This window comes from Crinia signifera, chromosome 6, assembly GCF_055691185.1.
Source record: "Crinia signifera chromosome 6, ASM5569118v1, whole genome shotgun sequence".
NCBI classification, from domain to species: domain Eukaryota; kingdom Metazoa; phylum Chordata; class Amphibia; order Anura; family Myobatrachidae; genus Crinia; species Crinia signifera.
Genome location: NC_139222.1, coordinates 38,382,317 through 38,399,344, shown reverse-complemented (window position 1 = coordinate 38,399,344; position 17,028 = coordinate 38,382,317). Strand labels below are relative to the sequence as shown.

The window sequence follows — 17,028 nt, the reverse complement described above, 5'->3', positions numbered from 1 at the left end:
TGTCAAAAACATATATGGATGACTCGGGTATGTATATGACAATGGTCTAGTCCAATTAGCAATGCAAACGCACATTACTGATTACTGGACGCTTCTTTAAATGGAATACAGTTCCAAAAAACCAAACATCTTTGGTAAAAGGTATTGCTAACGGCAGGGATGTGTTCATATGGGTGGGCACAGCACAGCATTAGGGGGGTTGCCTGTGCACCCCTAACACTCAATGTGCGCGCGCCTATGTGGGAGGAACATCTGTGTCTACCTGATTTATTCTACTGAGGCACAAATGATCCCTCCTCTCTCCATGCTGCATCTCAGCAGGAAAGATTTTGTAGGGACAAAAGTTTCCCTCCCCTTTCTACATGCTGCATCTCAGCAGGATAGATATTGTAGGGACAAAGGGATCCCTCCACTCTCCGTGCTACCTCTCAGCAGGATAATGTAGGGACAAAGGGCCCCTTTCCTCTCTTCATGCTGCATCTCAGCAGGATAATATATGGACAAAGGGACCCTTCCCCTCTCTCCATGCTGCATCTCAGCAGGATAATGTAGGGACAAAGGGACTACTCCCCGCTCTCCATGCTGCATCTCAGCAGGATAATGTAGGGACAAAGGGATCCCTCCACTCTCCGTGCTACCTCTCAGCAGGATAATGTAGGGACAAAGGGCCCCTTTCCTCTCTTCATGCTGCATCTCAGCAGGATAATATATGGACAAAGGGACCCTTCCCCTCTATCCATGCTGCATCTCAGCAGGATAATGTAGGGACAAAGGGACTACTCCCCGCTCTCCATGCTGCATCTCAGCAGGATAATGTAGGGACAAAGGGATCCCTCCACTCTCCGTGCTACCTCTCAGCAGGATAATGTAGGGACAAAGGGCCCCTTTCCTCTCTCCATACTGCATCTCAGCAGGATAATGTAGGGACAAAGGGACCACTCCCCGCTCTCCATGCTGCATCTCAGCAGGATAATGTAGGGACAAAGGGACCCTTCCCCTCTCTCCATGCTGCATCTCAGCAGGATAATGTAGGGACAAAGGGACCACTTTCCTCTCTCCATACTGCATCTCAGCAGGACAATGAAGGGACCACTCCCCTGCATCTCAGCAGGATAATGTAGGGACAAAGGGATAACTTCCCTCTCTCCATGCTGCATCTCAGCAGAACAATGGGTACTTGTGTAATATCTGGGCGCCCAATTTGTTCATTGTATTGCATCGCATCGCATTGCTTGCAATATAGTGGCATACAATTCATGCGATGCGAGCCTGAAGCGTGGCGTGCAGCCGCAGAATACTTGTAAAGTCATCCGCGTCCCCTCGCCACGCTTAGGACTCGGTAGCTCGCTGTGCTCGCCACACGGTATCAAATCACCCATGGGTGACTATACCATTAAAAACCGGGTCTTTACAATGAAAAATCGCATCTGTATCTCAGCAGGATAATGTAGGGACAAAGGGACTACTCCCCACACTCCGTGCTGCATCTTAGCAGGATAATTAATTTTATGGACAAGGGGATCCTTCCCTTACTACATGTTGTACGGTCAAGCATTGGGTCTCAAAAATCAGACACTACCAATGACGTAACTACCTTGGGTGCAGGGGATGCAGCTGCTTTGGGGCCCAGGCTGCCTCCATATTATATGAATATTTTTTTCCATCGAATACCTTTATTGCGATCAAAAGTGTGGAAGTCTAGCCATCATTTGATGATAGGATACCGATGTGCAATCCTATCTCTGCATTGCCGAAAGCTCCGCTCTATGTTAAACCCCGCCTCCAGACCACAATAAGTTCCGCCCCTGGTTTGGCTATAGCTGTACCCCCAAAGCTCAGAAAGGTCGAATTATGCCCCTGGACAATATCCTTGTTGTAATCAAACCCTGTGCTCATGCCACGAGATGCATTTAGACTCCAGATGGCTGCCCTTTAAATATACCCAATGTTTCCCTCCCACATAATCTGTGCCATACAAAGGCATAGCAATTACAAACTGTGTCAGGGCAGTGTGAAATTATATAAGGAGGGTATATACCAAGGACATGGTTGCTTTGAAGACGAACATGGGGTGCAAGTGTCCTGTATACATGTTCAGCAGTGATCACATTGCCATAGGAAACACCATTCGTATACAGTAGCTACACTGGGAAAGACTACAAGGTGAGAATAGAAGGGTGTGTGAACAAGGACATAACATGTAAGCCAATGTTGGGCCGCTAATTGTACAGCTACTGCATCAACCTCCTGAGACCTATTAAAGAAGGAGAAGGGGTGGTCGTAGGGTTACCACTCGTCCGGGATTACTCCGGACAGTCCAGTAAGTAAGCTCAGAAGCTGGATGGGTGGCGCTCCCGGACTATACAATGTCCAGGAACAGTGCTGCCATTAGGGTGACTCGGGACACTGGAGAGATACTTAGCCGCAGACCTGGCAGCTCATCGGCTATTTCAAATCTAACGGTTCAGGAGCCAATTGGGAGTGACAGTGGTGGCTCCTTATTGGCTGCCGGACCGCGAGCTGGCGCGAGATTTGAAATAGCAAATGAGCAGCCAGATCTGCAGCTATCTCTCCCATGTTCCAGCGCTCTGATATAGCTGGGCTCTGGCTGCCTGTCACTGCGCTCAGCTTCCTCTTGGCAACAAGCTTAAATAAACTCACCCTTGGCAATGAGCATGAATTAAATTCCCTCTTGGCAATGAACAGTAATTAAATTCCTCCTTGTCAATGAGCATTAATTAAACTCCCCATTGGCAACAAACATTGATTACACTCCCACCTTGGCAACAGCCATTTGCACTCCCCCTTTGCAACAGGCATTTGCTCTCCCCCATGGCAACAGGCATTGCACTCCCCCATGGCAAGGAGCATGAAGGCCCTGGCATCAAGCAAGAAACCCCTATCAATTAACATGTAGGTAAGCGGCACTTCTATGGCATAAAATAATAACCATTACGGTGGTATAATGTGCAATGGGCAATACAGTGTTTGGGATAAAGGGTAATGGGCATTACGGTGTGTGGCATAACATGTAATGGGCATTATGGCATGTGGTATACTATGTAATGGGTGTGTGAAGTGTAATAGGCATTACGGTGTAAATTTCTGGCACGTGCCTTCTGTGTGCACTGTCCCTGTTGTCCTGATTTAGAAAGAAAAATTGTTGAGCACTGGCAAAACGTGTAATGGGCATTATGGCATGTGCTTTGATATGTAATGGGCATGTGACGTGTGATAGGCATTACTGTATAAAAATTTGTTTCAAAATTGTCCAGTCCTAGCATAACGTGTAATGGGCCTCATGGTCTGTGGCATAATGTGTAATTGTGGCGTAACATGTAATGGGCATTATGTTGTCTGACATAACGCATGATGGGCATTACAGTGTGTGACGTGTAAGTTGCATTACGTTTACAGTGTGCAAAATCAAGAATAGAATTGAAGCAAAGGTTAAAAAAAAACATGATAAGATGGGTCAAGGGGCAGGGCTGGGGCAGGTCATGGGATGGGCCACTGGCCGTGGCCAAGACTCTCTCAACACAAAGGTGGTAACCCTACCTACTGTAGGTTAGGGATGGGAATCGTTGCCATTGCCATCGATGGTTGCCATCGATGGCAATTCAGCAACTGGCCATCGATAGTGGTAAACTGTGCAATGGCTGACCATCGATATTTTTACATATCGATGGTCAGCCATTGTGTTTGATTGATTGGCCTGTGGGCCAATCAAAACACGTGGCCGGCACTTTGGAAAAAAAAAAGAAGCAAAACATCGTTTTGCTGTTCCATCGATGGAGGGAAACCATCTGGTTTTTCCCCATCGATGGCAAAAGTATTCGACATCGGCATACCCTCCAACATCTGAAGGGCAGGAATCGGTACACATTCGGGAAGGGGGTGTGGCCATGTGTGAAGTAGGCGTGGCCACAGGGGAAGTGGGCGTGTTCACACCCCCTTTCCGAATGTGTACTGTGCATTTTTTTTTAATTCCATACTCCTTGCCTGGCTGCCCCATCCCCGTTTTCCCTGCTCAGCATGATTTTATATTCTAACCATGCCGCCCTAACCCCGGGGAGGACTCACCAGCGCTCCACTCCCCAGCACCCAGACCCGGTCACCGCACATCAGGTGCGGGGCGGCCCTCACACCCGACAAGGAAGCCGCTAGTATGTCAAGCAGGTATCAGGGAGAAGCTGGCGCAGGGCACTGGCATCTCATCCAGCGCTGCAGCCATGTCCCGTATTCGCCTGCACAGACCGATAGATACACCCGGCGCACTCGGCTACTGTCACCAAGGCCCTTATTCTGATCGGTGCGGCCCGATCAGAAATATGCGGTGATGTCCGTCTTGGCGAATCCCCGCCTTCCATACGGATCGCCACCTCCGTCCGTATGCGGATATGTGGCGATCCGCATGAATGTGGACGGGGATACGCCTCCTCCATGGTGGGAGCAGCCCCTGCATTCGATGGTCGCCGAACATGGTCCGTGTGAAATCTTGTATGGGGGCGGGCAGCTGACATCCGGCGATGTCAGATGCCCGCCCCGTACCCACGCGTCACGGCCTCATTACCATGCATACGCCCCGCGTTTGCATGGGAACGCCCATGAAACGCGGGGCGTATGCATAGGGTAATGAGGATAAGTAGCCCCTCACGCCCCCTGTGCGGCGTATAAAGAATCCATGCGGCGAAATCGCCTGCACATGCGCAGAGTGACCTCTGCACATGCGCAGACGATAAACATCGGCGGGCCGTACGCAAGCGGGAATATCCGCACCGATCAGAATAAGGGCCCAAGTCTCACACGCGCCCACACAGCCTACAACTAGCCGCTTCATTGGCTGCAGCACACATCACTCTGCCCAGCACAGCCCTCATTGGTCAAGTCGCTCGCACTTTCACAGTAGCATCCTCACTCTGATTGGATGCATTGCTGACAGTTTCCAAAACTACAACTCCCAGAGGCGCTGGCTGGCTACAAAAAAAATCGGTACATTCGGTACAGTTAGATTTAGCCGGTACAGACCATTAAAAAACGGTACTGTACCGGCTAAATCGGTACAGTTGGAGGGTATGCATCGGCCATGAACCATCGATGATTTCGAATCATCGATGGTCGATGGCCATCCCTACTGTAGGTGGTTTGTTTAGTATTAATCTCATCACCCCATAGGAGGGAATACTGACTGATTGCTGTAAAAACGTTTGCCTCTGTAACGTACTCAAACTAGGGGGAACCATTCCTTCATTACTGCATGCTGTCAATGGATAACATACTGGCACTAAGTGGACACAGTATACTGAAGGAACCATGTTCAACACAAGAGCAGGCTAGTAGATGGTAATAATTTAGACGTTTCATTTAAGGCAGAACCATAGACATATAGTTAAGAAGAGGTTTAAGTAAAAGACAGGTGGAACGCGCGACCAGGAAGTCAGATGGAACGCGGGACCAGGAAGTCAGATGGAACGCAAGACCAGGAAATCAGGTGGAACGTACAACCAAGAAGCTATGTGGAACGCACAACAGGGAAGTGATGTGGAACGCACAACCAGGAAGTCAGGTAGAACGCACAGACAGGAAATGTTCTATTGACAACATCCTGGCTGAGAGACAGAAGTAATAGCAAGATAGGAGATAATGCTGCTGCTGATGTGACTGTGGGTGACACCAGGTAAAAACATTTATTACAGGTTGTTATTATGTTGATATATATAACAGTTGATAGTATTAGTAACAGGCAGCGCCTTGCAGAGCTGTGCCATTGAAAAAGGTGCTGCTGCTGCTGCATTCAGTCACGTTTTTACTCTCGTTTGAATTTTCATTTCACTATAGAATAGGGAATACTGTATGTTTAGAATATATGCACAAACAGTAGGGGGGGGGATTCATTCAACTTCTAAACACAAATTGCAACCAATATTCAACTGATCCCTGCATGTTCTCTAAGGGTATGGGTCATTGGGTCGACCCTATTTATTATTAACAGTTTCTTATATAGCGCACACATATTCCGCAGCGCTGTACAGAGAATATATTAACATTGACATCAGCCCCTGCCCCAGGCGAGCTTACAATTTATATTCCCTACCACATGTACACACACATAGGGATGGCCATCGACTATCGTTGATTAGAAATCATCGATAATTTATGGCCGATGTCGAATAGTTTTGCCATCGATGGGGGAGAACCAGATAGTTTCCCACCATCGATGTAAAGCTTAAACGAATAGTTTCGTTTTTGCTTTTTCCCTAAAGTGTCGGGACACTGAGCATAGCCCCTCCCCTGCATTTTGATTGGCCCACAGGCTACTCAATCACAGAAAATGGATGATCATCGATATACAAAAACATTGATGGTCATCCATTGAATATTTATACACTATCGATGGCCAGTTGCACATTTGCCATCGATGGCAACCATCGATGGCAAAGGCAAAGATGGCCATCCCTACACACACACACACACACACACACACACACACACACACAGAAACATTCTAGGGTTAGTTTTGTTGGGAGCCAATGAACCTACCAGTATATTTTTGGATTGGTGGGAGGAAACCGGAGTACCCGGAGGACACCCAGGCAAGTACGGGGAGAATATACAAACTCTGCACAGTTAGGGCCATGGTGGGAATTTAACCCATGACAATGCTGTGAGGAGTTAGGGCCATGGTGGGGATAGAACCCATGACAGTGCTGTGAGGCAGTAATGCTAACCGTTACACCATCCATACTGCCTATTGAGGTCAACATTTGTTTAGACAACCACTGATGGTCGACAGGGCTTAGGGCGACACCTGTAATAGGTCTATGTGGCTAAGGTCAACACAAGCATTGGCAAAATCAACATGTTTTTTTTCCGCCTCCAATGTCGGAAGAGTCGACATGAACTGTGTCAAAGTGTACAGCCTCCCCTCCCATGGCTGGCTGTTCTCGCCATGCTTCTGGCACAGTGGCTCGCTGTTCTATTCTCCCACCACACCATAGTGAATGGTAGGGGCCGAAATACCGTTTATCAGCACGTCGGTTCAAAAAAAGTGAAAAACTCATGTCGACATTTTGGCTGTGGACTTTCCCATTATTGACCTAATGCTTGTGTCGACCTTGATGCTCAGGTGCGGCACACCATACCCTTTGGCCATCCTGAGACTCTCCTGGCTGCAACAGCAGCATTGTTGCCGACATAATGTTGGTGGTGCTGACACCAGGAGCCTGCTAGGGAGTAGGACACATGCCATTATGCGCTCCATCCCCACTCCTTCAGCCAGCAGGCTCTCAGTACACAGAAGACCAGGGAGGTGGACACTGTCAGGCCACGCTGGAGCTCTACACCCGGGTGCTGAGTGACAATCTGGGGCTGCAGTTCATCTAGCTAGAGGTGGACAACTCCCCTGTGAATCAAACCCATCTTCTCAGTGTTCAGTCGGGATGCGGTCATTCGTCAGACTGCATTTAGGTCTACAGTCATTAGGTCGACCCCACTAGGTCGACTGGCAGGAAGGTCGACCTGACTTGAGGTCGACATGGGCCAAGGTCGACATGACTTAAGGTCGAATTTGCATAAAGGTCGACATGAGGAAGGTCGACTGGTCATAAGGTCGACATGGGTTTTTCACTGTTTTTTGAGCCGACATGTGCCGACAGGCGGTATTTCATGCCCTACCATCCACTAGGGCGTGGTGGGAGAATAAAATAGTGTGCCGAGCACAGCGAGGCACCGTGCCCGAAGCATGGCGAGCGATGCGAGGGTCCGATTCTCATTGCCAACTGTGTCCATGTCGACTGTGTCGACATTCGGATAAAAAAACAGTGAAAAACCCATGTCGACCTTATGACCAGTCGACCTTCCTCATGTCGACCTTTATGCAAATTCGACCTTAAGTCATGTCGACCTTGGCCCATGTCGACCTTAAGTCAGGTCGACCTTCCTGCCAGTCGACCTAGTGGGGTCGACCTAATGACTGTAGACCTAAATGCAGTCTGATGAATGATCCCATTCCGTTCAGTCAATGTATATCCATTCTCACAGCTGATGTTTCTGTAGACATGGACCCCAAAATGAAGGGGAAATGACGAAAATGTGGTTGCTTAAGAAGATTAGGAGATCACAATGTGAATATGGTCACAGCTGTTTGTGTCCTTCCATGGTCTACACCTCATCCTCTCCCAGCCTATTGCACCTACAGCAGGTGGTAACACGGACATCCTGTCCTGTGCAGCAATGTCACTCCCAGGAGCCTTTGCTCCTCTTTGTTATCCCTGTGCATATATAATCATCTAACCACAATGTTTTTCTCTCACACAGGTCCCACTGAGGATACAAAAATATCTGCAGGATCCCGCACCCCTGTTCCTTCACCCAGATTGATTGTATGACTGAGGATCACATACAAGCAAAACATGATCAATTCTCCAGAGAGCGTTACAGAAAAACCAATGTTATATAATGGACATGTACCTGATATATATACACCTACGGGTCATACACAGTATACATCCACTCACATTAAGGAGGAATTAATCTATGACAGAGGAGACCTCACATGCGCTGACTTGTATACACCCACATATCATACACAGTATACATCTGCTTATGTTAAGGAGGAGTCTGGATCATGTGACAGCGGAAACGTCACACACGGTGACATGTATACACCCATAGGTCATACACAGTACACATTTACTGATATTAAGGAGGAATCGGTATCATGTGAACTCACACACGCTAACATGTATGCACCCACATATCATACACATTATACTTCACATAATAAGGAGGAATCCTCCTCGTGTGATGGAGAACCAGACGCTGACATGTATACACCCACATACCATACACTGTATACATCTGCACATATTAAGGATGAAGCAGTCTTATGTGATGGAGGGGACCTCACAGACACTGACATATACACAACCACAGATCATACATTGTATACAGCTGCTCATATTGAGGAGGAATCTGCCTCATGGACAGGAGGTAATGTACATTCTACTTGTGACCTTGGTGTCGAAGGCAGTAATGCTATAACTCCGCAGACAGTCCAGGACAGAGACCAGACCTACAAGTGCTCTGAGTGTGGAATGATATTTACAGCCCTTTACGAACTACTTAAGCACAAGGCCGCTCATACGCAGAAAACACCGGCCCCACCTTCTGAGTTTGGGAAATGCGTCCCTGGGAAGAAGCCGTTTTTCTGCTCTATCTGCGGGAAATGTTTTACCCAGAAAGCCAACCTCACCAGGCATCAGCTGATCCACACCGGAGAGAAGCCATTTTGCTGCTCCGTATGTAAGAAGAGATTTAACCAAAAGTCAAACCTCCTAACCCATCAGAGGAGCCACATTGGCAGTAAGTCCTTTACCTGTTCCGAATGTGGGAAATCTTTCAGTTTTAAATCGGATCTTGTAGTACATCAGAGAATTCACACCGGGGAGAAGCCCTACTCCTGCTCGGAGTGCGGGAAGTGTTTTGCCCAGCACTCGGCTCTTGCCATACATCACCGGAGCCACACTGGAGAGAAGCCATATTTCTGTTCTGAGTGCGGGAAATGCTTCATCACTGAATCACACCTCAAGACGCATCAGAGAATCCACACTGGTGAAAAACTGTATGCCTGCTTTCAGTGCGGGAAACGGTTTACAGGCAACGGGACCCTCACTAGGCACCGCAAGGTTCACACTGGAGAAAGAAGCTATCCTTGCCCCGAATGTGGGAAATGTTTTACCCACCAATCAAATCTCAAGATTCATCAGGTCATTCACACTGGGGAAAAGTTTTCCTGCTCAATGTGTTGGAAGGAGTTTGCCGACAAGTCCGGTCTCATTAGGCACAAGAAAATCCACTCAGGGGAGAGGCCGTACTCCTGCTCCGAGTGCGGGAAAGGCTTCATCACCAGCTCCAACCTTAAGGCCCACCGCAGGGTTCACACCGGAGAAAAGTCATGTTCCTGCTCCGAGTGTGGGAAAAGTTTCACTGACATTTCAGGGCTTATTAAACACCGGAAAGTTCACACAGGAGTGAAGCCATACTCGTGCTCTGACTGTGCGAAGCATTTCACCACCAAATCCCAGCTGCTGACGCATCAGAGGATTCACACTGGACGGAAGTAACTGTATGACTGTCACCACTCTCCCGCACAGGAGATGCCTTGCGTTCCCCTATGCCTCATTGCCACTCCCCTTTACACTAAGCTCTCACCAGCTAGGCCCTCTTCTCTCATATACTTTTCTTTCCCTTGCCCAGTGGCTCTGAGAGGGGGAACGGGTGCTAGTTACCTAGGCAGGTGGAGCAGTCCCCCCCCCCCCCCCCCCGGAGTATACCTGTGGCTGGTGCTATCTTCCCAGTGATTTCTTTGTTATTATGGGCTGAATATTGAAAGCAGGGGTAAGGATCATATGGTGGAACTAAAGATGGTCGACGCCACTAGGTCAACATACTGCAAGGTCGACATGGGACAAGGTTGACTGGTCATTAGGTTGACACAAGCATTAGGTCAACATGATCTAGGTCGACAGTCAAAATGTTGACACAAGGTTTTTCACAGTTTTTTTACCCAAATGTTGACACAGTCAACATGGACACGGTATTAAGTGCACCGCGTCCCCCCCTCACATGACTCGCTGCTCTCGACACACTATTTTATTCTTCCACCAAGCCCTAGTAGATTAGTAGCTGGTAGGGCATGAAATACCGCCTGTCGGCTCAAAAAAACCCCATGTTGACCTTTTGACTGTCAACCTAGACCATGTTGACCTAACGTTGACCTAACACTTGTGTCGACCTAATGACCTGTCAATCTTGTACCATGTCGACCTTGCAGTATGTTGACCTAGTGGTGTCGACCTAATGACTATCGACCATCTTTAGGCCGACCAACCGACCGTATCCCGAATGCAGGAACCAGTACAGTGGTACAGAGTTTTTGCTTTGTACTGCCCTTCCCTGCACCCCGCACCCCCCACCCCCCCTGTGTTAAATGATGTCACGTCCACATTTTCAAGCCACCCCACTCCCCCCTTACCGGGCTGGCTGTGGCTCTCTGTGCCCCTGCCCTTGTTTATATTGTCTTCTCCTCGCCACTGCCAATGGCGGTGCCAAATCTTGGATGTCCTGCTGCTGATTACGGCGTTATGACTGCTGCTGCTTCGGCAGCGGTAATGTTTATGAACCTGATCCAACTTTCCTCCAACCATCCAACTAGTTGGTCAGATGGATAAAACCATGGTACTGGATGGGAGCAAATGTAAGTTGTAATTAAGTCATTTGTTTCCCAATTCAGAAAATGGACATCAACTGTCACTCAGACAATGTACTGTAGTTGGACCTGTTTGATTAAAAAAATTTCACCAAATGTTTTTGTCCATTCTCCTGAGTTTGTGAGCAAACTACTTATTGACATTTACCCCCATCCAGTACCAGATTTTCAGTCCAACCAATCAACTAGTTGGATGGTTGGAGGAAAGTTGGCCTGATGTGTGGCCAGCATAAGGCATTGCAGACCCTGTGTGGCCAATATAGGTAAAGGATGATGATAATAGAAATAGGAAGTGATGAAATAAGAACGTGTTTAATAGCCATTCAGATGAATAGAATATGTATTATTTCTTTTGCTTTTGAAACATTGTAGCAAATCATATCTTTCTGTTGTGTATGTGTAGAATATCTATACTATATCATATGAAATGTTCTCTTACCCTGGGTGCTACAAGACCTTGTTCCATTCACTGGTCATCTCCAGATTGGACTAAGCAAGGTAACGGCTTCCTAGCTGGCCTCCCTGAATCCCCGCTCCCTCCAAGCCAATTAGTCCTCCGCTCCGCAGCCTGACTCCTCTCTATCTCAAGGCGTACTAAGGCACTGATTCAGACCTGATTGCAGGGCTGTAGGCTCTCAGCTGTTGTTGAACTACACATCCCAGCATGCTACAGTTTTGCTATTTGGCCATGCTATTTGACAACAGCTGGGAGCCAAAGGTTCCCCATCCCTTGTGTAGACTTACTCTGCGCTGCACTGGCCCTGGGGAGATCGGGGCCACTGCTGATGTCAGTGGCCCTCCCTTCCAATGGCAGGGTCCGCCTATGTTTTTTTGCAGCAATCCCAGAAAACACTGGGGTGCCACCCACACACTGCGGCCAGCTGTCAATCAGCCAACGTACGGCCTGCGTTCACAGGACGTGGCTGGCTGTGGGCTCGCGCATGTGCAATGTGAACAGTGCACATGCGTGGCCTTCTGATCATCATCAGGGCTGCAAAACGCTGCCCTGCGGCAGTCTCTGAATCGGCCCCTGAGTCCGTCTCCCCTATTTTATAAGCCGTACATTGGCTCCTCTTCAGAAATCGAAATCAAGCTTCTCCCATTCACCAAGCCTTACCCTTGACTAGGGATGCCAATCCCGGGGCTATTTTTCAATCCCGGGATTCGGGATTGAAAAATGCCTAATCCCAGGATTGAGTTTGTCAATAGAATGACAAACTTTAGTCGTCCCCCCCCCCCCCCCCCCCAAACCCAGTCTAACTCACCCGGCCATTGCTGCGGGAGCCGGGCAGTGATGTTCAGAGGCCGGCTTTTCATTGGGGGCCGTGTGCGGTTGGTCTGGAGGCCTGCAGATGTGCGGGAGCCAGGCAGCGGTGGACTGGAGGCGGACTTGGAGTAGCCGGGCGGCAGTGAAGGCGGCACGGGTACCGGGCGGTGGGCGGACACGGAGCCGCAGACAGGCTGCGCAGCGTGACCTCTGACATCAGGTCACGCAGCCGCAGAGCAGCGCGCCGGGGTATGGGAGAAGCCGGGCAGCGTCTGAGCTGGTCTCAGCGCTGCCCGACATTAGATTTGTGCATGCGGAGGACAATCCCGCAATCCCGGGATTGGAAGATCCAATCCCGGGATTGGAAGATCCAATCCTGGGATTCAAATCCCGGCATTTTTAGGGCCAAATCCCGGGATCCCGACGATCCCGATCCCGGGATTGGCCACCCTACCCTTGACATCCCATTTACAGCTCTGTACTCCTCTTCCTTCACGTTCCCGCCAACCCTCCTTGTTCCATCAGTGACTACTGCCCCTGATGCCGAATGATTACTTCCTCCCGTTACGTCCGCCAAGATTTTGCCTGTGCTGTTCCCTACCTCAGGAATTCTCTCCCTATCAGACTCCACCTCTCTGCTGAACTTCAAATGGACTCTCAATACCCACGTACTGCTCACATTTTACCTCATCTGTGTCACCTCAGTCTGTCTGCCCCTCCCCTTTGTAATGGAAGCTCTTCCCTTAATTCCCACACGGTCAGTATTCAACTGTCCCCCCTGCACACGCCATTTCCCTCCTTGCTAGGTTTTTGGAGCGAGGGGTAAATGGCGTGTGCGGCCCCTAAAACAGCGAGGCTCACGGCTAAATGTAGCAGGCTCCCTGCATTAGCCACGAGCCTCGCTGTTCGGGGGAATCCTCACCGTCATCTGATAGAGAGGATTCCCCCAGATCGTTGAATAGGGTGAGCGGCCGGCGCGGGGGTTAAACAGCGAGGATTGCTTGTTTTCGGCGATCCCCGCCATCTAACACCCTTGCCGGTCGCATTGAATTATTTTCATGGGTGCTAATTTGTTTATGTACGTAGGTGCCACAATCCCTTGTGGCATCATTTACATAAAGGTTAATAATAATAGAGTACATTGTATGGTACATAGATGAAGAAAACCATCTGTTGCTTTGAATTTGGAAAACATTTTCCATATGTAAACAGTGATTTCTCCACAGGATAAATTGACGTTTGAAAGCGTCTGATAATCAGAAATAACTAAACTGATTGACAGTAAAAGTATAGTTCGAATAAAATGTGTCTGCTTTTTAGTCACAAAAGCTGAAGTGTATACGTATATTTATATTACATAAAGGTATTGGTGGAACATCTTTGGTAAACGCTGTGCATAGTGTATGTACAGTACGGGTAGAATATGTTCTCCTAGTTGAACGATTATCGGCTGTCTGGGTATGCTTCTTGGCCGCAATGCGCACATGCAGCCTTAAATTGTGACCCCGTATGTAGATAGTATGGAGTCCATTCTTATGGTTTACTCAGATGGTTGATTAGGATCTGCAATGTCATTGGTGCGTGTTTCAATCTGTTTCCATAAGCTGTAGCATTAGCATAGTTATTTATATAGCGCACGCATATTCCACAGCACTTTAAAGAGAATATTTGAACATTCACACCAGTCCCTGTCCCAGTGGAGCTTAAGATCTATATTACCTACCACATGTACACGCACACACAGACATTCTAGGGTTAATTTTGGCAATTAACCAACCAGTGTATTTTTGGATTCTGGGAGCAACCCAGAGTACTCGTATGAAACCCACGCACGTACAGGGAGAATATACAAACTCCACACATTTAGGGCCATGGTGGGAATTAAACCCATGACCTCAGTGCTGTGAGGCAGTAATGCTAACCATTACACGATCCGTGCTGCCCATATACTTCAAAAGGATAGATTTAAAAACACACCATTTAATGCAGGGCTCGACAAATACCGGGGGCCAGGTCGCCATGGCGACCAGATTTTTTGCAGGGGCAACGGAGGAAGCTGAATCTGGTCTTGGGCAGATCAGCACAAGCGAGGTTAATGGTGCCTGACCCCCCGTCTCCCCCTCCTGACACCAACGGCAGTGCGGGCAGTGATGCACTGCCCAGATGTATTCAGACTTGAAACAGGTCCATGGCTGTTTTGAAATTTCGCCCTGGCTCACGAGCCAACTGCGAGCTCCGATTGGCTTGCGAGCCAGAGCGAGATTTCAAAATAGCACAGAGGCGCGGATCTGCTCTGTGTATATGAATACAGCTGGGCAGGCATCGGACATCACTGCCCGTCTGTCACTGCAGGGAGCCTCCTGGCAGCAGTGTCCGACCTCCTTCTCACTCTCCTGACCACAGCAGCTGCACCGGCAGCGGTGTCCGACCCCCTTCTCCCCCTCCGAGTCCTGACACCAGCGGCATCGCGATCAGTGGTGCCCTACCCCCTTCTCCCCCTCCTGGCGGCAGCTGAGTATGAATACAGCCGGGCAGGGCACCCCTGTCTACCCGGCTTTCACTGCTGTCTCCGCCTCCTGACACCAGTGGCTGCGCAGGCAGCGGTGTCCGACTCCCCTTTTCCCTCCTGGCACCAGCGGCATCGGCAGGGGCGAATTTAGGGGTCAGGGTGCCCCTAGGCACAAAATTTTTTGCCGCCCCTTACCCCCCCCCCCCCCCAACCCGCCACTACCATATTCAGCATATTCATATTCAACATATTCAGGAAACAGGGGGTCAGTTAGCTGCTCAGCTGACCCCCCTGTTCTATACACAGCAGGCAGCAATAGGCTGTATGTATAGTACAGTTTATGGGAATGGGCACCAGGCGCTAGTGCAGACAGCGTGGGATGGAGATGGAGAAACTGGGCAGCACGGGAGGTTATAGAGGCAGGTGGACATGAAGGGCTATGATGAGGAAGCATACAGCGTGGGGAGAGATGGACGCTAGTGAGCCTGAGCGGCGAAGGAGCCCCCGGGACGCACCGGTGGGTGATTAATGATGTGGCGGGTAGTGAGCGGGCAGCGGCGAGTGATGAGCAGCTCTGCCGCCGACTGCATCGCATCGGTGGCGCTGCTCGTCACTTGCCGCTGCCCAAGCTGCAGATGCGGCCTGCCTGTTCACAGACAGACTCACAGGCAGCAGCTGCCGCCCATACTAGGTGCCGCCCCTAGGCCCGTGCCAGGAGCCTTTCACTCCCCCCCCCCCCCCCCCCCCTGTGCCAGGAGCCTTTCATCCCTCCCCCCCCCCCCCGTGCCAAGAGCCTTTCACCCCCCCCCTGTGCCAGGAGCCTTTCACTCCCCCCCGTGCCAGGGGCCTTTCACTCCCCTTCTGTGCCAGGAGCCTTTCACTCCCCCCCTGTGCCAGGAGCCTTTCACTCCCCCCCCTCCCCCCTGTGCCAGGAGCCTTTCACTCCCCCCCCCCCCCCTGTGCCAGGAGCCTTTCACTCCCCCCTGTGCCAGGAGCCTTTACCCCCCCCCCCCCCTGTGCCAGGAGCCTTTCACCCCCCCCCTGTGCCAGGAGCCTTTCACCCCCCCCCCTGTGCCAGGAGCCTTTCACTCCCCCCCCCCCCCCCCTGTGCCAGGAGCCTTTCACTCCCCCCCCCCCCGCTGTGCCAGGAGCCTTACACCCCCCCCCCCCCCCGCTGTGCCAGGAGCCTTTCACTCCCCCCTGTGCTAGGAGCCTTTCACACACCCCCTGTGCCAGGGGCCTTTCACTCCCCTTCTGTGCCAGGAGCCTTTCACTCCCCCCTGTGCCAGGAGCCTTTCACCCCCCCCCTGTGCCAGGAGCCTTTCACCCCCCCCCCCCCCCGTGCCAGGAGCCTCCCCCCCCCCCGCTGTGCCAGGAGCCTTTAACTCCCCCCTGTGCTAGGAGCCTTTCACACACCCCCTGTGCCAGGAGCATTTCACTCCCCCTTAGGGTTGCCACCTCAGGCATCTTCGATTCCTGGAGTTTCCCCCCTACTCACACACCATGTGCGCGTGCGTTCCCAGAAAAGTGGGCGTGGCTTTGTAAAACACACATGACCTCTTCAGAAAAGTGGGCATGGCCTCTAATACAGACATGTATTGAAGTCCCTATTGTTACATTTAATAACACATTTCCCCTACTAACAACTCCTACACAGAGATACCTCATACATCCTTCCCTCACCCTGACACCAGTGACAACAACTTCACAGCAACCTCCCCCACCCCCTCACTTCTCTAACATGCATATCTGCCCCAAACACTGACCGTCCACACACACAAATCCCCCCTTCAACACTGGCCTCACCATTTTCTCAGCTGACACCACAGAGTGCCCCTGGGAGTGATACACAGTAGCAGCAGGCTTATCTCTGAGGCTCAGTTTGGGAGGAAGCGCTGCTGCAGCATACTAAGCTGTTAGCTGCACAGTGTTCCTCCGTCCTCTCCTCTCCCACTGCCCAGTTTAAATATTTCTGGAGGTAGA

General features: G+C 50.3%; 1 protein-coding gene across 1 annotated transcript in view; it reads left to right on the top strand.

Annotated features, from left to right (window-relative positions):
• Positions 1–12,381, top strand: part of LOC146009588 (uncharacterized) — a 29,461-nt gene extending 17,080 nt beyond the window's left edge. Inside the window, exon 7 of the mRNA XM_083150035.1 lies at positions 8,388–12,381. Coding sequence (XP_083006161.1) covers positions 8,388–10,124 — 1,737 coding nt within the window. The 3' untranslated portion in view covers positions 10,125–12,381. The remainder of the gene's footprint in view (positions 1–8,387) is intronic.
• Positions 12,382–17,028: the final 4,647 nt, after the last annotated feature.